The sequence below is a fragment of the Ruditapes philippinarum genome, unplaced genomic scaffold (assembly GCF_026571515.1).
Source record: "Ruditapes philippinarum isolate M1 unplaced genomic scaffold, ASM2657151v2 ctg1089_1_1_1_1, whole genome shotgun sequence".
Classification (NCBI taxonomy): Eukaryota; Metazoa; Mollusca; class Bivalvia; order Venerida; family Veneridae; genus Ruditapes; species Ruditapes philippinarum.
Window position 1 is genome coordinate 470,938 of NW_026866765.1, and position 23,684 is coordinate 494,621.

At 32.2% G+C, this 23,684-nt stretch overlaps 1 protein-coding gene across 1 annotated transcript; it reads right to left on the minus strand.

The window, feature by feature from the left end:
* Positions 1–7,657: 7,657 nt before the first annotated feature.
* On the minus strand, positions 7,658–22,746 carry LOC132733618 (uncharacterized). Its single transcript, XM_060720279.1, has 9 exons — positions 22,647–22,746; positions 22,135–22,295; positions 20,630–20,774; positions 19,638–19,710; positions 19,237–19,330; positions 18,152–18,270; positions 13,051–13,235; positions 12,283–12,359; positions 7,658–8,339 (listed from the first exon to the last, which is right to left on the minus strand). Exons 2-9 carry the CDS (start codon positions 22,285–22,287, stop codon positions 8,106–8,108), a joined length of 1,080 nt encoding a protein of 359 aa, XP_060576262.1. The 5' UTR covers positions 22,288–22,295; positions 22,647–22,746; the 3' UTR covers positions 7,658–8,105.
* Positions 22,747–23,684: the final 938 nt, after the last annotated feature.

Below are 23,684 nucleotides of genomic sequence, written 5' to 3' on the forward strand. Positions count from 1 at the left end.
TTAAGGGAAAGGAGGTAAAGACACGTAAAAAAAGATGTATACCCCCGGAAAAACTTAGAATGTTCATTTTTTGTGCTGATTTTGCCATGGGCACCCTTTTTCATGTACTGCCAAATTCCCCAATAAAATAAAAAAAATCCCAAAATATCTTGCCTCGCCCATCACATCGACATTTTTTTTTTTCGGGCCTTAAAAAGAACCCATGGCTTGATTTATATTGGGATCAAAAAATTTTAATAAAGTTTAAAAACATATCCCCCTTGGAAAAAAGGGAGTTTTATTTGTCAAAAAAAAAATGGAAAATTCATTTAAAAACCCTACTTTCCTTTTGGGGCCCCCCCCCCCGGGGTTTCCTCCCCTTTATTTTAATTTTCATATCACAGGTTTCCCCTTTATTTTTTTAAAACAAGGGGACCTCCAAAAGACGAAAATATTTTTTATTTTGTTAATCGCTAAGTTTTTAAATTTTTCATTTTAAAATAAGAAAAATTACTACATACTTTAAAAGATTAACGCCCAAAAAAAAAGCAATATGTTACATATATTGTGTTTTCTACAGCGCTTTATAATTATCAACACAAGTTATGAGGCAAACACAAGTGACTTTTGACTTTTGTGCACCACAAAAACAAAATTCTAAAAAATCACCGATTCTGGTTGGCATTTTTTAAAATATCTTTATAAAAAAAACTCAAAAGATATTTTGAAATGAACCTACGTACATATCCGTATTGCATTCGAAGTAACTCTGCTTGCTATCATTAATTATTTATTTCAGAGTTAGCGTTCTTTCAGAGCTATCGGCAACAATTTCTACCATTACATTTCCCCCGATTCCAATATAATCATTGCACATATTCTATATTTTTTCTTATTGATTGTCTATGTTTTTACAAAAATGTAGTTAACCATGGCCCAAGCTATAGGTTTTAAGCCTCCGCTCCGCCCCATTCCGAACCCGAAAATCTATGTGTGATAAGAAATTAAACATAATTTACCGTAGAAAAGACTTCCCCGCATTGCATATTTTGACTTTACCGACCTCATCGACCCACCAAATATCCCCACGCATGAAAATCGGAAATTAAAACCATTTGCTAAATATTTTAGACCCCACAAGGAAGGGCATGTATATAGAAATACATTTTAAGATTTTCAGAGGAAAAATTACACCTTAGAAATTTTCCATTCAAAATTTGGAGGGAAAAAAAAACCAACAAATAATGTAATTGATTTCATAAAAATTTTTTACTGATTTAAAGTTTAAGATCTATAGGAGTTCATACGCGAGTTCAGCCCCGGGGGGAAAATACCAACTTAAAAGACCCGCCCCAGAGGTCCCAAAAACCTATTTTGCAGTTTTTGTCCCGGCTTTATTAAAAAATTTTCCCTTTTAGTGCTCAAAATAAACAACTCTTTATTAGCAAGTGTAAACGGAATAAAACCCTTTTTTTTTTAAAAAGCTATTTTTGTGAAAAACCGCTATGATGAAGTGTACTTATTAAATTTTTAAAATGTGGCTGATGGGGACTCGAGCGAATTATCTTAAATTTCCGTAAAGCCAATGTCGTAGTTTGCGTAAACGAATTTTGATAATAAAATAGTTCTCCCTTAAAAAGGTTGGGCACGAATGTCGTAAAAGAATGGTAATAAACAACAATCAATTGACCTTGTACCCTTCTCATTTCATTTTGTGATTCAACAAAGTTGAAAATACACCCATAAACGTAAGAACTACATGATATAAATGACTGCCTGATAAAATTTATATGACCATATGTAAGATATAAATTTCTCCGGGATAAGAATATAACACAAAATTTTTTTGCGCTCCTGAAATGTTAATTATATTCCACCCAAATGTCAAATATCACAGTTATACGAACAGATGTTCTGTTCCCAGACAAATTGACCACTTTCGTCTTCCGTAATAAATATTTATCTTCTTAGGAAAAGACAAACTGCCAAAATTCGATGAGGAAAATTTGATTGATACCTCTTTTATGTTATCTTTTCTAATAAATAAAACACACGTTTTGTCATATTATGGTTGTTCTACTACTACTTCTTGGCAAAATAAACATTAAAGTTATCTTTTAATACTGTTTTGGTTTTTAAAACAAAAACCTTCTTAAACAATGAAATTGAACGTAATTAGGGGGAAATTTTAAAATTTATTTTTTTTACATGGGACAACAAAATTTGGCCCCTTAAAGTCATTTCCAGATGCTTCATTTTAAATTATCCAAAAGGTAGCCGAATTTCGTTATAAAAATTAGAGGGTAAAATAAAAAAGCTTAATCTTTTGTATGGTTTTAAAATGACTTTTTTTAAATTAAAAGGGCACATTTACTTGAAACAAATAGATTTTTCCTTCTCTAGAAAGTGCAAAGTTAACGTGAGTTTGATCGCGTGAAAAGTTTGTCAGATGTATATTCTGGAGAAAGAAGCGCTGAGTGTAAACTTATTTGTCATAAAAATACCCAAAAGGGTAAAAAAAGGGTTAGTAGTTTGATTTTCCCCAAACCCATCCCATTTAATAAATTAATGAAAATTTATTAATTGCACAATTTTGGTTCCTTTTTGGCCCCTTTGTGTAACTTTTAGGAAATATAACACCAAAAAAATTTAAAACCCCTTTGTGAAATCCCAAAGTAAAACTTTGACTTGACCTTTTTATTCCTTTTGATTCGGGAAATGTCAATATAATATAAAATTTAAATAAGAAAATTTTCTTTTCCCCTTCTTAAAATTTAGTTTGTATCGAAGTTTAATACCATTTATTTTTTTTATTCAAAACATGTCCGAAACATTAAATGTGTTTTAAAATGGGCGTACAAGTAATTTGGACCTTTTCCCAAAAAATTACCCAAAAAATTTCACCCTGATATTATATTGATTTTTTAAACTATTATTTTTATGAATCAAAATTTTACCCCTGAAATTTTCTCTTGGGCCCACATTTTTTTCAACAGAATTTTTTAAAAACTCAAAATTCACGGGGTGAGTATCATATATTAAATGGCTGAATGGATTTTCCCAGTCAAAAATTTTGATTAAACCCTCATATGATGTAAATTTTACCGGCCAGAAAGTTCATATTGCCCCGGGGCCCCTATCCCCCTGGGCCCCAATATTTTCATCCCCCGGTGAATATCACATCATTTTCAATTGGTTTCATAGCCCAAAAATTTTGGTATAAAACCCCCAGGAAAAAAAATTTTTAAAAATGCAAAGGGATGATTAATCATCATAAAATTATGTTCTCTATAGTCCCCCCCAAAAAAATTATCTTCACTGAAATTTGCTTATTAAAAAACTTACTTAACTTTTTATTTTTAAAAATTTTGGGTTTTAATTGGCAAAAATAATGGATAATTAACAAAATGGGAAATTTTTCCTTTTTGGCCCAGCATTTTCGGGCCCAAATTTACTACGCCACAAGTTTTAAAAGTGCCGTGGGAAATTTACCTAAATTTGTAAAAAAATCACAAAGGGATTCCTTTCGCCCTTTTTCCTATATATTCCGTTTAAAAAAATTTCCAAAAAAGTATAAAAATGTTTTGAAAAATATGGGGGGAAAAACATACATCTCCATTTGAGAGATCCCTCTAAGAGAGGAAAAAACTTTTCGAAACATAAATTCAGGGTCAAGGGATGTATGGGAAAAGCTTATGAATGACCCCCCAATAGCTTTTTCATTGAAATGCACGTAAATTCGGGAATACATAAGCTGATTAGCACCCTTAAAAATATCTGGGTATTTTAGAATGAAACCCAAGCATTTTAAATTTAAAATAAATAAAGGTTTTGGGTAGAATACCAAAATTTTAAATTTAAAATTTAAGTGTTTACAATGAAATCTTTATCTTTAAAGGAGCTCCACTGAGGCATGGCTGTAATTAAACCTTGACTGAGGTTAAAAAGTCTAAAAATTTGACATACATCAACTGAAGCAGATAAAATGGAATATTTGGTATAATTTTACTCAATACAAATGATTATTCTGATAAAACGGGATGAAGGAATTGTCTAAAAATTTCCACTAAAGTATTTTGTTTTGGTCAGAACTACACCAAATGGTATACAAAGCTCCGAAATGTTCCCAGTCCCGTCATGTAAAAAAAATCTCAGTGATGCCCCTTTAAAGGGGTTTACGCATGCACCCGAAGTACCTTGATGTTCTTAACCAGTAAAACATCTTCTACATTGCACATATTGCAGTTTTTTTCAATTGTCCCCCAAAAGGAATAAAAGAAAAAAATTTGAAAATATATATATATACATGAAACATGAGTTAGGGGGGGTGGAAAAAGGGAATATCTCGTACTTTAAACGGCCATTGACCCTACAACCCGGGCCCCATGCATTTAACCGTTTTTGGGAAATTAATCAAAAAAAGTATGTTGCCCCCAAAGATGGATGCAGTCCCCAATTTTCCCTCATTTTTAAACCTTTTTATACATGTCGGAATTTCCCTTCCAGTTTTCCAAATTATTTAAACATTCCATTTCCTTTCCCTTTTTTTCCTTTGTCAAAATTTAAGGGTTTTTGGTGTATTAACATTAGCTTGATAAAAGTACAGAGACTTGCATCTTTTATGTCATGTCTGGCAACTGATACATAGGTCTTATTGCATGACCTGAACTTTAGCAGTCCAATCAAAATTAAAGGAATTTCAATATCAAACTTCAGACATCAGGCTACCAAAAGTTGAAAACCTGGTCAGACTTCACTATGGCATGGCTCAGCTAATTAGTTTTGGTTATGCATCAACGGACAAAAAGTAATTAAAAACAAAAAAGATTTTTGTTGTTGTTTTTCATATACATTTTAATACAATAGAACAATAATAGAATGTAAAGCTATAAAAAAATCATACAAAACTTGTTGCAAAGAACTAAAAAGTCAACCAAAAATCAAATAAATATAAATATTGCATCCCTAACAATTTGCATCTAACACAATTTCATTGGAACACTACTTAATCACAGCTAAGATAGCATAGTTAACTATTATTATGGTTCAAAAGTATAAACTTCACTGGTTCTAAAACTCTTTTAAAATAAATAACATAGGGTGTTATCACTTGAATGAGGAAATATTATAGATTTAAGACAAATGTAACTTTAATAAAAATAATGTACAAAATATGATTAACAAGATCAACAAGGAAAGGCGGCGTTCAATGAACGCAACCCCCACATGACCCAAAAAATTGCACACTTTTTTAAAAGGTAAGTCACAATTATGGGACCTGTGCCTGTCATGTTGGATCATCATAGAGGTAAAGTGTGTAAAATTTCAGCTATTCACTCCAGTACTTTGCAGATACCAAATCGTGTGGCAAACCTTAACCCAAAAGGTGCTGCTGATATTGACACAGATGTCAACTTGAGTACAATAACTTTCCCTATTAGTCAAATAGTCGAGCAAACAACTTATATCGTTATTATGTCAATATCTAGAATGGTACATTATATTAGTAAATTTATAAAAATGCCACAAAACAGCACAACAATGATCAGCAAATGATAAATCAATAGTTAGATTATAAATTATTAAATAGATGAAGTCAGAAGTTTGAACAAAGTACAGTTCAAATGTGACGGTTTCACAAACCACCTGACTAAACCTTGCTATTTGATAGGTTCAATTCAGTTTATCATTCAAAGCTACATACCTTCACCTAATTATTAGAGTAAAATGAACATAGCAAAATTAGAACCTAAATCTAGTGTACAGTAACGACATAATTACTCATGATTCTAGTAAATGTTATATAAAGGTATACTTGATAATAAATGTTTTGGTTTTGGTGCATGCACATTTCACTTGTTTATGAAACATACCAAATGAATATAATTATTTCTTTCATATGGGCATTTTGGAAGTATTCTTTTCACATTATGTTTTGCTGCAGATATAATTTTACACACTTTAAGGTGGAATAAAAATTTATGTACATCAATTTAAAAAAGACATTCAAATATGGCAGTGACACTTAAAAAAAATATGTTTATAATTTATGTAGTATTTAAATCAAACAAACAAGACACAAAATGGCTAGTTATAAAACTAAACACAATTTTCTGTAAAAAAAAACTTTTAACTTTTGAAAACAAAAAACTGCAGAAAGGTAATGATTGTAATAAAATGTTACATATATTTTTCAGCACTTTTAATGCAAATTATTTATATTTCATATATTATAACAACAACAACAACAACAACATTCTTTTATTTCGTCAAGGTTACTTTTGTAACAACAGACATTACAATAATCAAGTAAATAAATACATGCGTGGGTATCAAATAGAAAACAATTACATGTTTCACGTCAAGTATGATAGATAATCAAGCGAAAATTAGTACATGTAATACAACAAGAAACATTTTTTTTTTAACCTTAAAACTTAATATAAATTTAAGTATGGGGACAGCGATATTTAACTGTCTAATTTCTATAGGAGATAAAGTGGAGCACGTGGAAAGCGTGTAAAACTTATTTACGTCATTCATTAGTGTTACTATGGAATGTCATTGACGGAGTAAAATATACTATTTCAAAAAGTAAAACTAACGTGTAAATGTGTTCATGATGTGCGCTATAAATATACTAAGATTTTTTAGGATATCGCTGTTACTACTTTTAAGGAGTTCTTGGTATTTAATGATATTTGGATATCTGTGAAAATAATTTGGAATAAGCTGCTTTCTTTTTTCGGTGAAATAATTACAAACCATCAAATAATGGAATTCATCACCTAAGTCATTTTGGCATAGTGGACACTTTCTATTAACATATGGGATATTAGACCAACGGCCAGTTTCAACAGGGAATTTATGATTTGCAGTCCTAAACTTGAGAATAGGTAAGTATAAGTGTTTTGGCAATGATGTCAAATAGTCTTCACGCTCAAACTGATATTTAAACAAGTTATAGAGTTTGCCTTTATTTGATAGTTGCATTCTACTAAGCCAGTCGGTAATAAATTGATCAATCAGTGTTTGTTTAATTAACAAATGAACGTTACGTAACAATTATATCCTAGTTAGACAATAAATTTAACATTTAAACAAAAAAATTATTTCTGGTCCATAACATTCAATTGAGAAAACTGCTCGGCAGTTGACAATATTGTAAGACAAAAAACAGCATATAAAATAAATTGTTATAGAAAAAATGTAAATGATACCTATATCAGAATAATTGTTCAAGAAAAAAAATTGCAAAAGGAATGTATGCATACATGAAATATAAATTAAACAAATATATGCAGCTTTAACAATATAAAGATTGAGTGAAAGTAAGTAAATAGTGTAAAGCAGCATGCCTCCAGTTCATTTTCATGAAGTTCATGTCATGAAAAGTTTGAAATGAAATATTTTTAAGTAAACAGAGAAAATGGTTCATACATAACAAACAGAAATTTAAATCTCTACGTAAATTACAAAACAAACACCAAAATGTGCCAAAAGCCTTTACTACATTAGTCACTCAGTACAGTAGAAAATATGGTAATTAGTACAGCAAAATCAGCCATTCATTGCATGTAACGTGTAATTTATTACCGGAATTGTAAATATTTTTACTTTTCTTGAAATTTGAGTACATTTTTCATCAAGTTGATTTTCTTAAAATTTTTGGCTCATCTGGAGGTGTGCAGCTTTAACCTGGATCGAATATCTTGAAGCATTTTAAGATAATTTTATCTTACAGATATACCATTTTGACTTTGAAAATATAAAATCAAAACTTTAATAACTGGTATCAATAAACATCTATAAAGTTAATTCATCATTTTCACAAATTATTAGAAATTGATAGTTATGTCATAATTAAACTAAATTGTTTGAAATCAAAAGTTACAGCATAATTCAACCATTTTGCTTAGATATCGCTTGTTAAGGCATAATTCAACTAAATTTTTAGAAATTGATTTCTAACTTTTAGGCATAATTTAACTAAATAATTACAGTTCTACAATATCACTCATCTAAAAACTGATCACAAACGATATAAATATTCTATCAAAGTATTGAAATACCCTATCCTTTAACTGGATGGCAGATCTTTATCAAAGTTCAAAATTGCGCATCCCTTAATGCTGTTGACGTAGATCAAAACCCATTAACATCTTTGCAATTGGTTCACAAAGTGAGAGCAATTTAAATGGATCATGTGTACATATATCCACAGCATGGGGAATCGAGTCAGTCACCCAGAAATTTTTAAACTTAAACTCTCCATCGGCGAACTTTTTCCAACTTTCCTTGGGAAACACTGCATGTGTAACGTAAGCGCTCACTCCCACTGCTCCTTTTTCAGTCAGTGCCTGAATGATAAACGTTATAAACAAGAGCTGTCGGTAGGACAGCAACGCTCGACTATTCTTAGTGCTTTGTACAGTTACCTCCTCCTGTCTACAGGTTGGGGTCATGATGGTGAACAAGTGTGCAAAGTTTCAAAGCCATATGTCAATGGACTTTGAAAATATTTGAACTATTACAAAAACTTTAACATAAGTGGTTACGCCGACGCTGACGCTCGGGTGATTACAATAGCTCTACTTATTCTTATCGACTAGTCGAGCTAAAAATGAGGTTCATACCAACACTGCTAATAACTAATATGGTGACTACCAAACTTTTCTGTTGGAGGCAGATCTCTTGAGTTCCTTCATGTAAGACCTCGCTCCAAAGAAGAACAATCAACCTTCAAAATGTAAGCAGGATAGCTTGCTCACATGAAATAATCCAAAGTCCCTGGCAGGATTTGAACTCTCAGCCTTGAGGGGCAAGTGGTTTTAAGTATACACCCTGAACATCTTTGCTACAGAAGCCCGAGAGAGATTATGCTTATAGAAGCCCGAGAGAGATTATGCTTATAGTTTTGACAGAACTTTTGAATACTCAAATCTAGATATTCAAGAATGAAATTTCTTTTTCACACGGAAACTGTATAAGATCATAATTCACTTTTACAGCTTTAATGGTGGAAAAAGATTGCAAGCCCCCCCCCCCCTTTCAAGGATTTTTTAAGACATGAGTGGGCATCTAAGTAGAACCACAAAAATTCAGTATGCTGACTGAATAGCCTCTATACATGAAGGATTTTGTTTGTTTGTTTGTTTGTTTAATTTTACGCCTTTTCCCAACAGTATTTCAGTCATATAGGCGGGTAGTTTCCTAACCATCGTTCTTTAAAAGTTACACCAGTACTAGACTACCTTCCTCCGCGCTAAACTACCAAAGCATCTCCCGGGGATAGAACCCATGCCAGAGAGGTAACTGGATTAGAAGTCATCGACTCTAACCCCTAGACCACGGAGGCGGTCCTATACATGAAGGAAACCAATATCTCTGGCAATATATGAACCCACAGTAGTAAGGAGCAAGGGGTTCAGAGTCAATGTCTTTTATCAATCAGCCACGATATGTACTCTATAATATTTCAATTATCACAAGATGGAAGCAAGATTGTTCTAGTCATACCCCCTGAGCAATTATTTTAAGTTTATATCCCATCCATTTCAATACAACAATTATAGAAATTCTAATGCCTCTGCAAGTGCACTAAAAGTTTCAAATTAAACAGATCATTAAATCAGAGTTTGACTTATTGAATCAATTGTTATGTGGTAATCCACATTAACCAAAATAATGCCAATTAATTTGCTAGTTTATGAAGATGTGTCATAATTGTCTCCAATCGCAATAAACAAGTAGTAATTGCAAAAGCAATAATTGTTTATCATACCACAAATACAGTCATGGTACAAAAATAACATAAGTTTATGTAATACCATGAACTAACCATACATATATATGCCATCCCTTCCTACAAGAAATACCTCCCAGCAATCATGATAAACATAATATACAGTACATGTATGTACAAGAAAATTTAAAAATAAAATAATATAATTATGCTCATCAGATGCTCGCATAATATGATTTTATTCAACTTGTTCAATAAATCAAGTATTAAACCTGCACTCATCCAATATTCTTAATGTATGAAATATCTGCCTGCATTTATATCTATATTTTGTTAAGAAGCTAAGGAGGATACCATATAGAGTAAAGCTACATTTATCAATTTCATCAGATTATACCTATATCAATATTACATAAATTAAATAAGTTCAGAATGCAGACAGACTTGACAAAGTCATTGCAAATAAATAATATATATACTCCCAAAGGAAGACAATTCATCCACAAGTGACTGATTTCTGTCAAACCTTGATTATAAATATTGTTGAATCAATCTGTTGACCATTTGAAGTTTAGACAAAAACAAGAGCTGTCGGTAGGACAGCAACGCTCGACTATTCTTAGTGCTTGATAGTAAAAGAGCCTTGATAATGTAAAATTTTCAGAGTTAATAACAAATTTAAAGGACAAATTTTTTCTTTAAATCCATGTTAAAGTTATAGGCCTTGGACAGAGTCCTATTATGTTCTCAAAGTATAAAATATCAACTTGTTTCAATAGAATATGAAAATATCTGAGGTGGAATGTAAACCTAAAAGTAAATTCTTAGTTGAAAAAGGGGTATAATTCTGTCAAAATGCCTGATACAGTTACCTCCTCCTGTCTACAGGTTGGGGTTATAATGGTGAACAAGTGTTCAAAGTTTCAAAGCCATATGTCAATGGACTTTGAAAATATTTGAGGTATTACAAAAACTTAAAACATAATTTCTAAGTCGAAAAAGGTGCATAATTCTGTCAAAATGCTGGATACAGTTACCTCCTCCTGTCTAAAGGTTGGGGTCATGATGGGGAACATGTGTGCAAAGTTTCAAAGCCATATGTCAATTGACTTTGAAAATATTTGAGATATTACAAAAACTTTAACATAAATTCTAAGTCAAAAAGGGGCATAATTCTGTTAATATTGTAGGCAGAGTTATCCAACTTGTCAATCTGATGTACCTTGTTACTATAAATAAGTATTGTAAGTTTCAATTGAATATCTCAAGCAATAATTGAGATAATTGACTTTACAAAAAACTTTAACCAAAATTTCTAAGTTAAAAAGGGGCATAATTCTGTCAATATTGTAGGTAGAGTTATCCAACTTGTCAATCTGATGTACCTAGTTACTATAAATAAGTATTGTAAGTTTCAATTGAATATCTCAAGCAATAATTGAGATATTTGACTTTACAAAAAACTTTAACCAACGCAGACGCCGACGCGGACGCTAACGCCGACGCCGGGGCGACTACAATAGCTCTCATATTCTTCGAATAGTCGAGCTAAAAAGCAAAAACAAAAACAACCATGCAGTCTGACCTGACTAGGATTGAAATCGATTTTTTATATATTGAAATCCCTAAATCTTTTAATAAAGTCTTCCTAATTCAAAGCTGGTCAAATACATTTATACCAAATTAGCATGGTAAGGCTTACAGAAACTCCACTTAGGTCCAAAAGCCTTAAAACATAGAATTTGAATAGCCATAAATTAGCTGGGTCACTTAAAACAGAAAGACAATTAAAAGATTATTAAGAAATATACTCAAATAAATTGAAAATTGTATTTGTGTGCTACTATAAATCCAATCTGAGTGAAAAGCATTGCAACGCTTTTCAATTTTGTTGGTCATTTTTCAGAATAGGAATAATCATTCTGGAAAAACAGAGAGAGTGAATGATTTAAAAATTTGCATACAAGTTATTTATGTAGACCTTCATCAAATAGAGCATTTATCTTGAAAAACTTATTTCCAGTTCTGTCATGTCAAAAAAACTCAGTGGAGTCCCTTTTATGTCTATTTGAACATCCTGATTTAAGAACCTGATAAATCAATAAATACTGCTATGAATAAGACTTGATGCTAATAAGTTATTGAACCAAATGTAGCTGACTGCATGTCTATAGGCAATTAATACCAATAATATTTTCATGGAAGACACATTAAATTGAGATTTGTCACTCACTGTCTTATTTCTATCACACAGTTTCTGCAAGGTCAAATGCAGTTTTTAATATTTTCAGTACTTTTCAAGTTACCGCGGGATCCAGTTTTGTGGACGGACAGACTTACGGACTGACAGACGGACTGAGGGTAACCTTAAGTCCCCTCCGGTAAACCAGTATGGAACTAATAATAGACATAAATATTAATTGATCTTTACATATTATTTGATAGACACATCATAGCTCTAAGAGATGCAACTCTTACTATTGGGAATTATTATCTTCTTTAATCAAAGGGAGACAACTCAGTCACCATACAAAAAGCATTTATAAAGAGTAACTTACCTTGCCACACTGGATAAGTGTTCCCCCTGTTTGAACGAGATCGTCAACAATTACAACATGCTTGCCTTCTGGATCGCCTATATTAACAGAAACATTAATTTTATGTTTACAAAAACTAATGGAAAGTTTTACAGATACATAATTCATGTACAGCCATATGTTATTTATCTTTTTGATGATTATAAATATCAAGGCACAAAACTTTAAACAGAATGACTTTTATAAAAATGCATTATATTATCAGCTTTTCTCGAAAAAAAATGTTTAAAGGACCATTTGGCTTCAAAAAAGTTATAATTTTTATTTTTAAATAGCTTTTTATATTTGATGCTTAAGAGTTTTCAAAAAATAATTCTTTTAAAGCAGAATGATCAATTGCTTCCTTGGCCTGTTCTTTGGTATTTTGTACAGTTGTAAATTTAGTATTTTGTATTAATTATCCTTATTTCACATTCTGCACTTCTTTCAACCAGTGATGTGCACCTAACATGTGTTAAATTCATTATCAAAAAACATTTTAAATGCATGTTTTTACCTTCTGAAGTATAGTTAATTATTTATTTCTAAAGCATTATGTGCCTTTAATGAAATCAGAAATTAGATATTAATCTTAAACCAAGGTGTAACTGTGACACAAGGTTAAGTAAGATTTTGTTTCTGTTTTGTTTGGTATTATGGTACACCAACACGATTTGGGTCATATATGGCGCTGTAACAGGAAGGATAACCATAACATTGATCAAATAGTAGAGATGAATATCTATTTACCGTCTTTCACTTTTACTATCCTTTTTCCACCATCTCTTATCTTTACACAAGTAATAGTATCAAACTCTGGAAAGAACATATGGAATCGTTTGAAGGCACCATCATCTGGGAAGGCTATGGCAATGTTACCTTTATCTGGTAAAGTCTTGATTGTGGACAGCAGGAGGGGTATGGCTGACTCTAATCTATAATATAAACACATTTACCTTTATAATCTTGCCTTGCAACATCATTTTCCTAATCAAAGAATTCATATAAAAGTTATTTATAAAATTTTAATTATACAATAAAACAGGTATGCACTCACCACGGTCAATATAATAATTATATTCTTTTTCAGTACAAATCACATATCAAATACATATCACATCATATTCACCAGCTAAAAATTCCATATTTGAATAAAATTATGTGACATGAGTCAAAATACATACATCATCATGTGCAATTTGACACATATTATATGTGCTGTGTGTCATGATACCTTTTGCATATTAAAATATATTCATAAAACATATTTATTTAATTTATATACATGATACATATTGTTTCATAAAATTATACATGACATATATTGTATATTGTAATATATGCATGATACATGATATATAAACATGATGCATATTGCTATATATGAATGATACATTTTATTATATTTATATGAACATATTTTTATATATATATGCATGATACATATTGTGATATATGAATAATACATATTGTAATTTAAGAAATAATATATCCCAAACTGTGATTTTATTGCTCAATAACATCACTGTTTGGAGTTCGGATGCGGGGAATTATATCACGAGGGCGTAGCCCGAGTGATATAATGATGCGCATCCGAACGACATGTTAGCATCTTTTTTTTTAGAGGACAAAGTGAGATTTCTTCATGTATTGACAGTAGCTGTGTACATAAAACTATAAAAAAAAATCATGATAATCCAATGAAAAGCGATGTTACAAATGTGCAGTATCATAAACTGTAATATATGAATGAAACATATAGAGGATAATGAATGAGTCTAGGTTTAATGCTAAACTTATCGAGTGAGTTGAATAAAATCATATTATGCCAGCCTCTGGCGAGCATAATATTGTTTTATTGAACGAGTTCAATAGTATTGAATCTACATGAATATAATATTCTATTTCACATATTTAACAAGAGGGCCATGATGGCCCTGAGGTCGCTCACCTGTATATAGTCCCCCCAACCCCCCCCCCCCAATGTTGCAGGGTCAATTTAACCCAAGGGCTTTTATTTGCACAAACTTGGTAGACACCCATAAGAAAATGTTTCATGCTAAACATCTAAGCTCTAGCTCATTGGGCTTTTTAAAGAAGATTTTTTTTAAGTTTTTACTATACACATATAGTTAAAAACAATGACACCCCTGAGGCCGGGCCAGTTTTGACCCCAGGGCTTTTATTTGAACAAACTTTGTAGACACTTACTAGAAGATGTTTTCATGCTTAATATCTTAACTCTAGCTATTTGGGTTTTTTTCAAAGAAGATTTTAAGTTTTTGCTATACACATATATAAAGAAAATCAATGACCCCCGGGGCGGGGCCAATTTTGAACCCCAGGGCTTTATTTGAACAAACTTTGTAGACACTCACTAAAAGATGTTTCATGCTTAATATCTTAACTCTAGCTATTTGGGGTTTTTTTTCAAAGAAGATTTTTTAAGTTTTGCTATACACATATAAGGAAAATCAATGACCCCCTGGGCGGTGCCAATTTTGACCCCAGGGCTTTTATTTGAACAAACTTGGTAGACACCTATTAGAACATGTTTGATGCTAAATATCTTAGCCATAGCTCTTTGATTTCTTTAAAAGAAGATTTTTTAAGTTTTTACTATATGCATATAGGGAAAATCAATGACCCCCCGGGGCGGGGCCAATTTTGACCCCAGGGCTTTTATTTGAACAAACTTGGTAGACACTTCTTAGAACATGTTTCATGCTAAATATCTTAGCTCTAACTCTTTTGGTTCTTTTAAAGAAGATTTTTTAAAGTTTTTACTATATGCATATAGGAAAAATCAATGACCCCCTGGGCAGTGCCAATTTTGACCCCAGGGCTTTTATTTGAACAAACTTGGTAGACACTCATTAGAACATGTTTCATGCTAAATATCTTAGCCATAGCTCTTTGAGTTCTTTAAAAGAAGATTTTTTAAGTTTTTACTATATGCATATAGGGAAAATCAATGACCCCCCGGGGCGGGGCCAATTTTGACCCCAGGGCTTTTATTTGAACAAACTTGGTAGACATCCATTTGAGTCATATTTCATTGACGCGCCAATAATGTAATGCTAACATTAGCGCTCTTTAACACTATGTTTAAATATATATATATAGCTCAAATGATGGCACATCAAAGTGTTATTACACTAGTGTAATATCATTTTTATTAAAAGGCTTTTAATTATTACACTCTTGCCCATGGTTTATGTGATAAATTGTTACATATGCATGATACATATTGAAATATGTGCTATATGTCATAACATATTTTTCATTCTATGTTATGTGTAAAGATATAATTATATGTATCATACATTGTGTGTCATAAAATATGTTGTATAATGTGCTGTGTGCTATGTTATATTTTTGTCATGTGCCGTATGACATGATTCATATTGAGACACAGTTATAGGTGAAATTGTTAAATAAAGGATAACATTATTGTTATTGATTTACCATGTAAAAGTTTTAGACTTAGGTTTTTTTGGGTTTTTTTCCTATTTCTGAGAGAAAATATTCAGATATATGCATAAAAGGATAAACAGAAATTGTTTAAAAAATCTTTGTCAAAGTAATTCCAAAAAAAGTACAAGAAGAGGGCCATGATGGCCCTGAAGTCGCTCACCTGTACATAGGCCCCCAGAGCAGGGCCAGTTTAAAGCCCAGGGCTTTAATTTGAACAAACTTGGTAGACAACCATTAGAAGATGTTTCATGCTAAACATCTAAGGTCTAGCTCGTTGGGATTTTTAAAAGAAGATTTTTTTAAGTTTTTTCTTTACACATATAGTTAAAAACAATGACACACCTGGTGCAGGGCCAGTTTTGACCCCAGGGCTTTTATTTGAACAATCTTTGTAGACACTTACTAGAAAATGTTTCATGCTTAATATCTAAACTCTAGCTATTCGGGTTTTTTTCAAAGAAGATTTTTAAGTTTTTGCTATACTCGTATAAGGAAATTCAATGTCCGCCGGGGCGGGGCCAATTTTGACTCCAGGGCTTTTATTTGAACAAACTTTGAAGACACTCACTAGAAGATGCTTCGTGCTTTATATCTTAACTTTAGCTATTTGAGTTATTTCAAAGTAGATTTTTCAATTTTTGCTATAGTTTTACACATATAGGGAAAATGAATGACCTCCGGGTGGGGCCAATTTTGACCCAAGGGCTTTTATTTGAACAAACTTTGTAGACAATCACTAGAAGATGTTTCATGTTTAATATCTAAACTCTAGCTATTTGGTTTTTTTAGAAGATTTTTTAAGTTTTTACTATATGTATATATGGAAAATCAATGACCCCCTGGGGTGGGGCCAACTTTGACCCAAGGGCTTTTATTTGAACAAACTTGGTAGACATCCATTAGAAGATGTTTCATGCTAAATATCTTAGCTCTAGCTCTTTTGGTTCTTTAAAAGAAGATTTTTTAAGTTTTTACTATATGCATATAGGGAAAATCAATGACCCCCTGGGGCAGGGCCAATTTTGACCCCAGGGCTTTTATTTGAACAAACTTGGTAGACACTCATTAGAAGATGTTTCATGCTAATTATCTTAGCTCTAGCTATTTGGGTTCTTTAAAAGAAGATTTTTTAAGTTTTTACTACAGTAGAACTTCTATAAGTCGAACTTCGATTAGTCGATTTTCTCGATGTGTCGAAGAAAAATGAAAGTCCCGACTTTTCCCCCTATATGTTCCTTATAAAAACCTATTTATAAGTCGAGATTTTATGTGTCGAATTTTTCGATGTGTCGAAGTTTTTTCGTGGTCCGTATAAAGTAAATCTAGTGCACTTTACCACAAATAAGTCGAAGTCGATAATTTTGACACCTTCGATCTCGAGACATTTTTCACACCTTATCTGGCTGCGAAGACGATTTCCAATCAACTTGTGTGACAGGTGTTAATTACACAGTCGTGTGTGTACAAACAGCCTTTGTTTGCGATAAAATGTGTGATAAAATGCTTTAATCGTTTCTATTTCAATTGCCGTAGTGGTATTTGAAAGTAAACAGCAAGAACTACTTTCATTTGGAAACATCCTTGACCTGGTGTCGCGTGAGAATAACACGCGAAATATTTACTATAAGCTGGTTTAGTTATCGCCATTTCGTACTGTTACGCCTTTTGTAACTCTACGGTATACGTCAACGGGAAGTTCAAATAATAAGCCGTGTTATTTAACATGCTATATTTATCATTGTAAAATGTAAATATCAGATTAATGATGGAAAAACATGAAAAAGGTTTCGTTATAGATCTTATAATTAGGACTAGTAATTGGTCGAAGTTTTGCCATGGAATTGAGAGCGATCTATGAGTCGAAGTCCCGATGTGTCGAAGTTTTTACGTAAGTCCCTTCAACTTCGACTTACCGAAGTTCTACTGTATATGCATATAGGGAAAATCAATGACCCCCTGGGGCGGGGCCAATTTCGGCCCAAGGGCTTTTATTTGAACAAACTTGGTAGACACTCACCAGAAGATGTTTCATGCCAAAAATCTAAGCTCTAGCTCTTTGGGTTTTTTACAAGAAGATATTTTAAGTTTTTTCTTTTGGTTGCCATGGCAACCAGAGTTCTGCATGGAATTAAATTCTTTGAACAATTTTCAAAGGTGACCACCAAAGGAACATTCCTGTGAAGTTTGGATGAAATTGGCTTAGTGGTTTATGAGGAGATGTCATTTAAAGTAAAAGTTTACGGACGCCGGACGACGGACGGACGACGGACAAAAAGCGATCACAAAAGCTCACCCTGTCACTTTGTGACAGGTGAGCTAAAAAAGTAATTGATTAAAAAGCACTACTGTTTCTGTAACAGCTAAGTCACGTTACCTTGGTATAACATTATCTGAGAAGTAGAACCTCTCTTGTAAGGCATGAATATCAAATATACAGATCTGTACAGGGCCCCTAGCTGTTAGAGGAATTGAAGACATCATGATGGCCAAAGTCTGAAATATTAATTGATAAACAGTAAACAATACAGGTAACTTGGGGATATCCTTCGGGGTGCCTGTGGCCAAGTGGTTTAGGTCATTTGCTAAAGTTGTTGACTTCAAACCATTTGCCCTCACCACTGTGGGGTTGAATCTCTTAAGGGACTCTTAAGGGATTTTTTCATGTGAGGAAGCTATCCAGCTAGCTTACAGAACATGGGCTGCCCTAACTAAGGTGCCCATTTGTTTCTGAAATAATGCCCAGAGAGGCAAGTAATTAGGTCATGACCATGTACCCTCATATGATACCATAGCTGATTGGTTCCAAGACAAAAATTCTGTAAGTTGCATTAAAGATCCTGTATGTTGTAATGATTGTAAAATTAGAGACAGATAGTAAAGAAACGTTAATAATTTTCTAACACAACAAGTTTTTTCTGCCTTAAATGGTAAAGTAATAATAATAAATAGAAATATCACATTATAACTTTGTGTACTTAATAAGGTGTAATTCTCCAGAGCTAAATCAGCAAAGTAATAGAAAACAGTGTTAGAAAACAGCTAGGTTTTCGAAAATGTTAACTAACCATAATAATATGCATGTACATTGTATATCAGTTTCCTTCCAACAATTTTAAAACATTCAAGGATTTGCTAGTATATTTACATAAAAAAATAAATTAATATGTTTTAAAAATAATATACAAAGTCATACATATTTAATGAAAATATGACTATTGGCAAGATGCTACAAGAAATATATTTCTAATTAACTCCCTTTATTTACATGTAACATTTGGTCAAATCTTTGTATGTAATGCTTTTTGTAACTTATAATTATGATCAACTTTATTGAAATACCAACATGCAAGCAAAAACAAAACAAAAAAATGTTGGCAAGCCTGGTTAAGCACAATAGCTCTCCTTATTCTTTGAATAGCCAATATAAAAATGTTACATGTAGCATCTTGATAAACTTGCCTTTGCTGTAGCTATCTGGCCCTCTGTATCAACTCTTTCCATTGTGCCCGTCGGAAAATATGGTAAGATGAAATGAAATGATCTGGCCAAGTACCTTTAATAAAAAAAAATCTACTTTTATGGCAAATAATTTTAGATTTGTCACGTGATAAGCAATTAACATGCTCTAAAACCATTATTTACACAGTATATAACCTATTTTGACAGTTCTAAAGAAGGAAAACATTGTGTCTTAGCCATGATGTGCCTTTAAGATATTAGTATGCTTTGAAAGATGTATGTGTATGGGTATCACTAGCATTAAACTATCACAACAGTTGGAATAATGAACAATGAATTATCTGTGGCAAGTTAAAATCCAACAAATATGAGAACACACTGTTAGTGGTTAAACTTCTTACCTTGGAAACATGTATAACACTGATAGTTGTTCAAATATTACACTTGGGTCATGGAAACTTCCTATGAATATAACTGAAATTAAATCATATAAATTGACAATCATAATTGCATTTGAAAATATAACAATTCTTCATTCTGAATTTAGTACTTCTGTCCTTCTTTCAGTTGATGTGGCAAACAGATAAGTTTTAACTTGCTACCCCACCACAAAATAATGGAAGTCACAATTTTGCGGTTACTTATATTTCAAACCCTGCAGTAGAATGTTTACATATCTTCTCCTCATCCTGCTAGACTCCAAAATGATTAACAATTGCCATCTGAATTTAGTATAAAGCAAGATCAATCTGAACTTTCCTGCAGTCTGACCGGATTCTATACTGTTGCTGACAATGAAATCCCTTAACCTTTGAAACATCTGTTCTCTGCACGCCTAGGAATTACAGTACTAACATTATCCTTTCAACACGTTCAATATGGTCCTAAAGTAAAAAATCTGGTTATCCAAAAAGTAAAACTGTTCAGTATATTACCAATCTGATTAAAATTAACTCTAAATAATGCTCCGCTCTTTGATCTTATTGTGACCAAATACGAAGTCATTTCTAGTGGCCTTTCACGCAGCCAATCATTGGCGAGCTTTCATAATTTTGAAAGCGATGTTGTTTTTACTGTTAACCCTCAGAAAACCAATAATGATTGGTAATTTTCACAATTTTGAGAAAAAACGTGGCGTTGTCCATATAGCCGGTGGTTAAACTGGCAAAACCATCATGCCCATTAAAAATTGACTCTACAATTTGTTTAACTTTCACAGATAACTGTATTTTGATACTTCTTATGCCTATGTAAAAACCTTTTGATTGCATGGCTAAAAATAACTCTCGGAATTCCGAATTATAAAGAAGGCGAATTATATATGATCGACATCAGATCTACATAAAAGAAATAAGTAGATCTGAACTTTAGTCAGACAGATTGAGTATCTTACCATCTTTTCCAGCCAACACATGAACATCTTGAATAAATAGATTTGGAAATCCATCTTGAAATCTGCCCCATGTTATAGTGTTTCTATAAACTACACCTCTGCTTTTGTTTCCCAATATTGCAGCAGTAGAAAGGGATCTGTGAAACTGACAAACAAAAGAAATCTAATTGTATCTTGTTAAAGTCTAAATACATGTAGAATGTTTTTTTAATAAAAAAATTAAAATCAACTGATGATGGATACCCTTCTTTACACTCGAATGTTTCGTTACTTTTTGCTTCTTTTTGAAACTAAATATTTATCTGTCTATAAAAAAGTATACACACTGACATTTATAATTTACTTTTATGCATATTCTTAACATAATAGAAATTAACATAACAATTGAAGAATATGAATTTCAAATGAATCAAACCTTTAATTGGCTAAACAAATAAGAACACTGTATGTTAATTTATTTCTTGCTCACCCTTTTTCAAGTATTGATATCAAGAATCTTACACTGGCTGCCAGTACAGACAGAATATCTAGCTTGAGGGAAACTTTTTACAGTGGTAACGAGGCTGTGCCAAGTTTCTGCTAAACAGTTACCTGAGTCTAGAGCTAGATATTCCCATTTGTAGCAACAGCAGTGTTTGATTCTTTTTCTTGCATATTACATATCAACAATTTTCAGAACAGAAATTACGAAAATTGATAATCTCATTATGCGCATTTTTTCCTGTAGGAGGTAATGAACTTACAACTTCATTCATAACAGTAAAATGATGTCATCCTAAGAACACTATTCATCCATAAAAGGCATGCGGCAATGATGTCATTTAAGCATGCAACTTGTCTTACATGGAGGGGGGTGTAAGACAGGTTTTTCTAGCACCGGTGAAGATAATACTGTCTGATAGGCAACAATATAGAAAATAAAACTATTAAAAATCTTGTTGTATGTGTCACAGGATGAGAAAAATGGTTCAGCCTGACCAGGACCCCCAGAATATCATTCCGTGGCTTTACCAACTGAGCTATCCAGCCACTTACACACTAAATAGTGAACAGTTCTGAATCATGATTACTGATATACTACCCCGTTATATTGCACATCTTCTCTGAAGTTCTCTCCTAATTAATGAACAGTTCTAAACAGTGACTGACACATGGACATTATAACCTGCTAGTTTGCTTTTAATCAAACCAGGGTTAGTGTAATAATGTTTAGCATTATTTATTTTATAGCATCTAGATAATGCTCTTTACAATTTTCATTTAAGGTATTGAAAGTTCTCATTCAATTGCTTAATTTGCTGAACAGCAATGTCAATAGAAAAAAAGATCAATGAAATCAATTTTGTGCAAATTAAAATTAAAATTACCAAACAGATGCAAAATTAAGCATCTACCAATGGCTAAGTGTAACATTTTAAGACAAAGCGTTCCATTCTAAATACAAATATACAGTGTTGACGTGCCACTTAGTCATGCATTTTTATCAAACAACATAATAATCTTACAGGAGCTTTTCCATTTGGTAACTTTCCTGGTTCTAATGTGGTTGGCGAGGAAACTGGAGATGTTGTCTGCCGACAACCTTCAACAATTTGCTTAGCTAAATGGTCCATACTTGGATGAGCATATAGCAACACGGGTTCCATAGGGTCCGACATTTTAACACCTAATGAAAAATCCATTTTGAATAAGAGAAAGTACAATCAAATTACCAAAATTTTAAAAACAGTGAATCCAAAAGTTACTTAAATTCAGATTTAATCTGTTTTGTCTCCAGAGGAGTTATTCAAGATTGATTAATTCAATCAATAATATAAAGTCTACTATATTGGAAATCGAAGATAAAAAGCTTTCCTTGTATTATAGTTTAATCAATAACTTTTATTTCCGCTGACATAAACAGAAAGTAGAAAACTAGAAATTCTAATTAACGTCTATAAATAGAAGTGTTTTGCAGCTAGGTCATGTTTACATTTGTCAATGACATAATTATAGATGATGATAAAGTCGGATTTACCTTCTAATCTATCTTGACAGCAATGTAATCTAGGAAGAAAACGACCTGTTTTTACGAAGGTTGATTGTTTACATTTGACAATAATCTTCTTTTTGGAGAGTATTCTTTTCAAGGGAGACTACCGCGATATTTTTTTTTAACTAACCCAACGTTTTTTAAATGGAAGAACGAAAAGTGAAAGCGTCGTATTCAGATCTTAAGCGACAGAAAAGCAGTTTATAAATTATAAATATTATATATATATTATATATATTATATTATAAATAATATATTATTTATAATATATAATATGATATGAAATGTTATATAAACTATATTATTATGTCACGGAAACATATTGTATCCACTAGTACTAACCTAGGAAGCTATAAGGGCCTTTGGTGGAAAGATTTTTAAAAGGTCACTTAAAATCACTTACCCCTTGCCGCTATGGAGTTCAATCCCGTCAGGAACATTGGATATTTTCGTATGAAGGAGCTTTTTTCCAGATAGACGGTGATTCTACACATGTGCCCGCTAGTGCCTATTTAAAATAATGCAACATAGATCTTCCTCAGCACCACCTGTCATTATTCTGATGCATGTATTTCGAATTCGTGAACTATTTCTCAGGGCAACGCATTCTAATCTCTACAAATGTTCTGAATTATAACAGTCATGCAAAAACGATCTGAAATGAAAAACAAGCGCCAATTTAATTCATTAAAGAGCACAATTGATTTGTTTTGCATATTCTTACTACTTTATCACTACCAAGAGTTATTTGCAATCATGCAGCAGCTTGTATGCCTTCTTTGTACTTTCTCCAGTTTCTGGTTTTTGTTCTGCTTGGTACTTTTGCAGTGGTCGCTCGGCTTCGTTCATGTTTGTTCTCAAATTTGATTTTCAAAAATTACTTTTGTATGCCAATATCGTAAGTCACTTACGTACGGACAAGTGATGGTTTTCCTGATTTAATATATATGTTCATAATGCAAGCAATTAGCATATATTAAAGTAAAAACAAATATAGTTTGACCGGTAAATTAACTACATCTC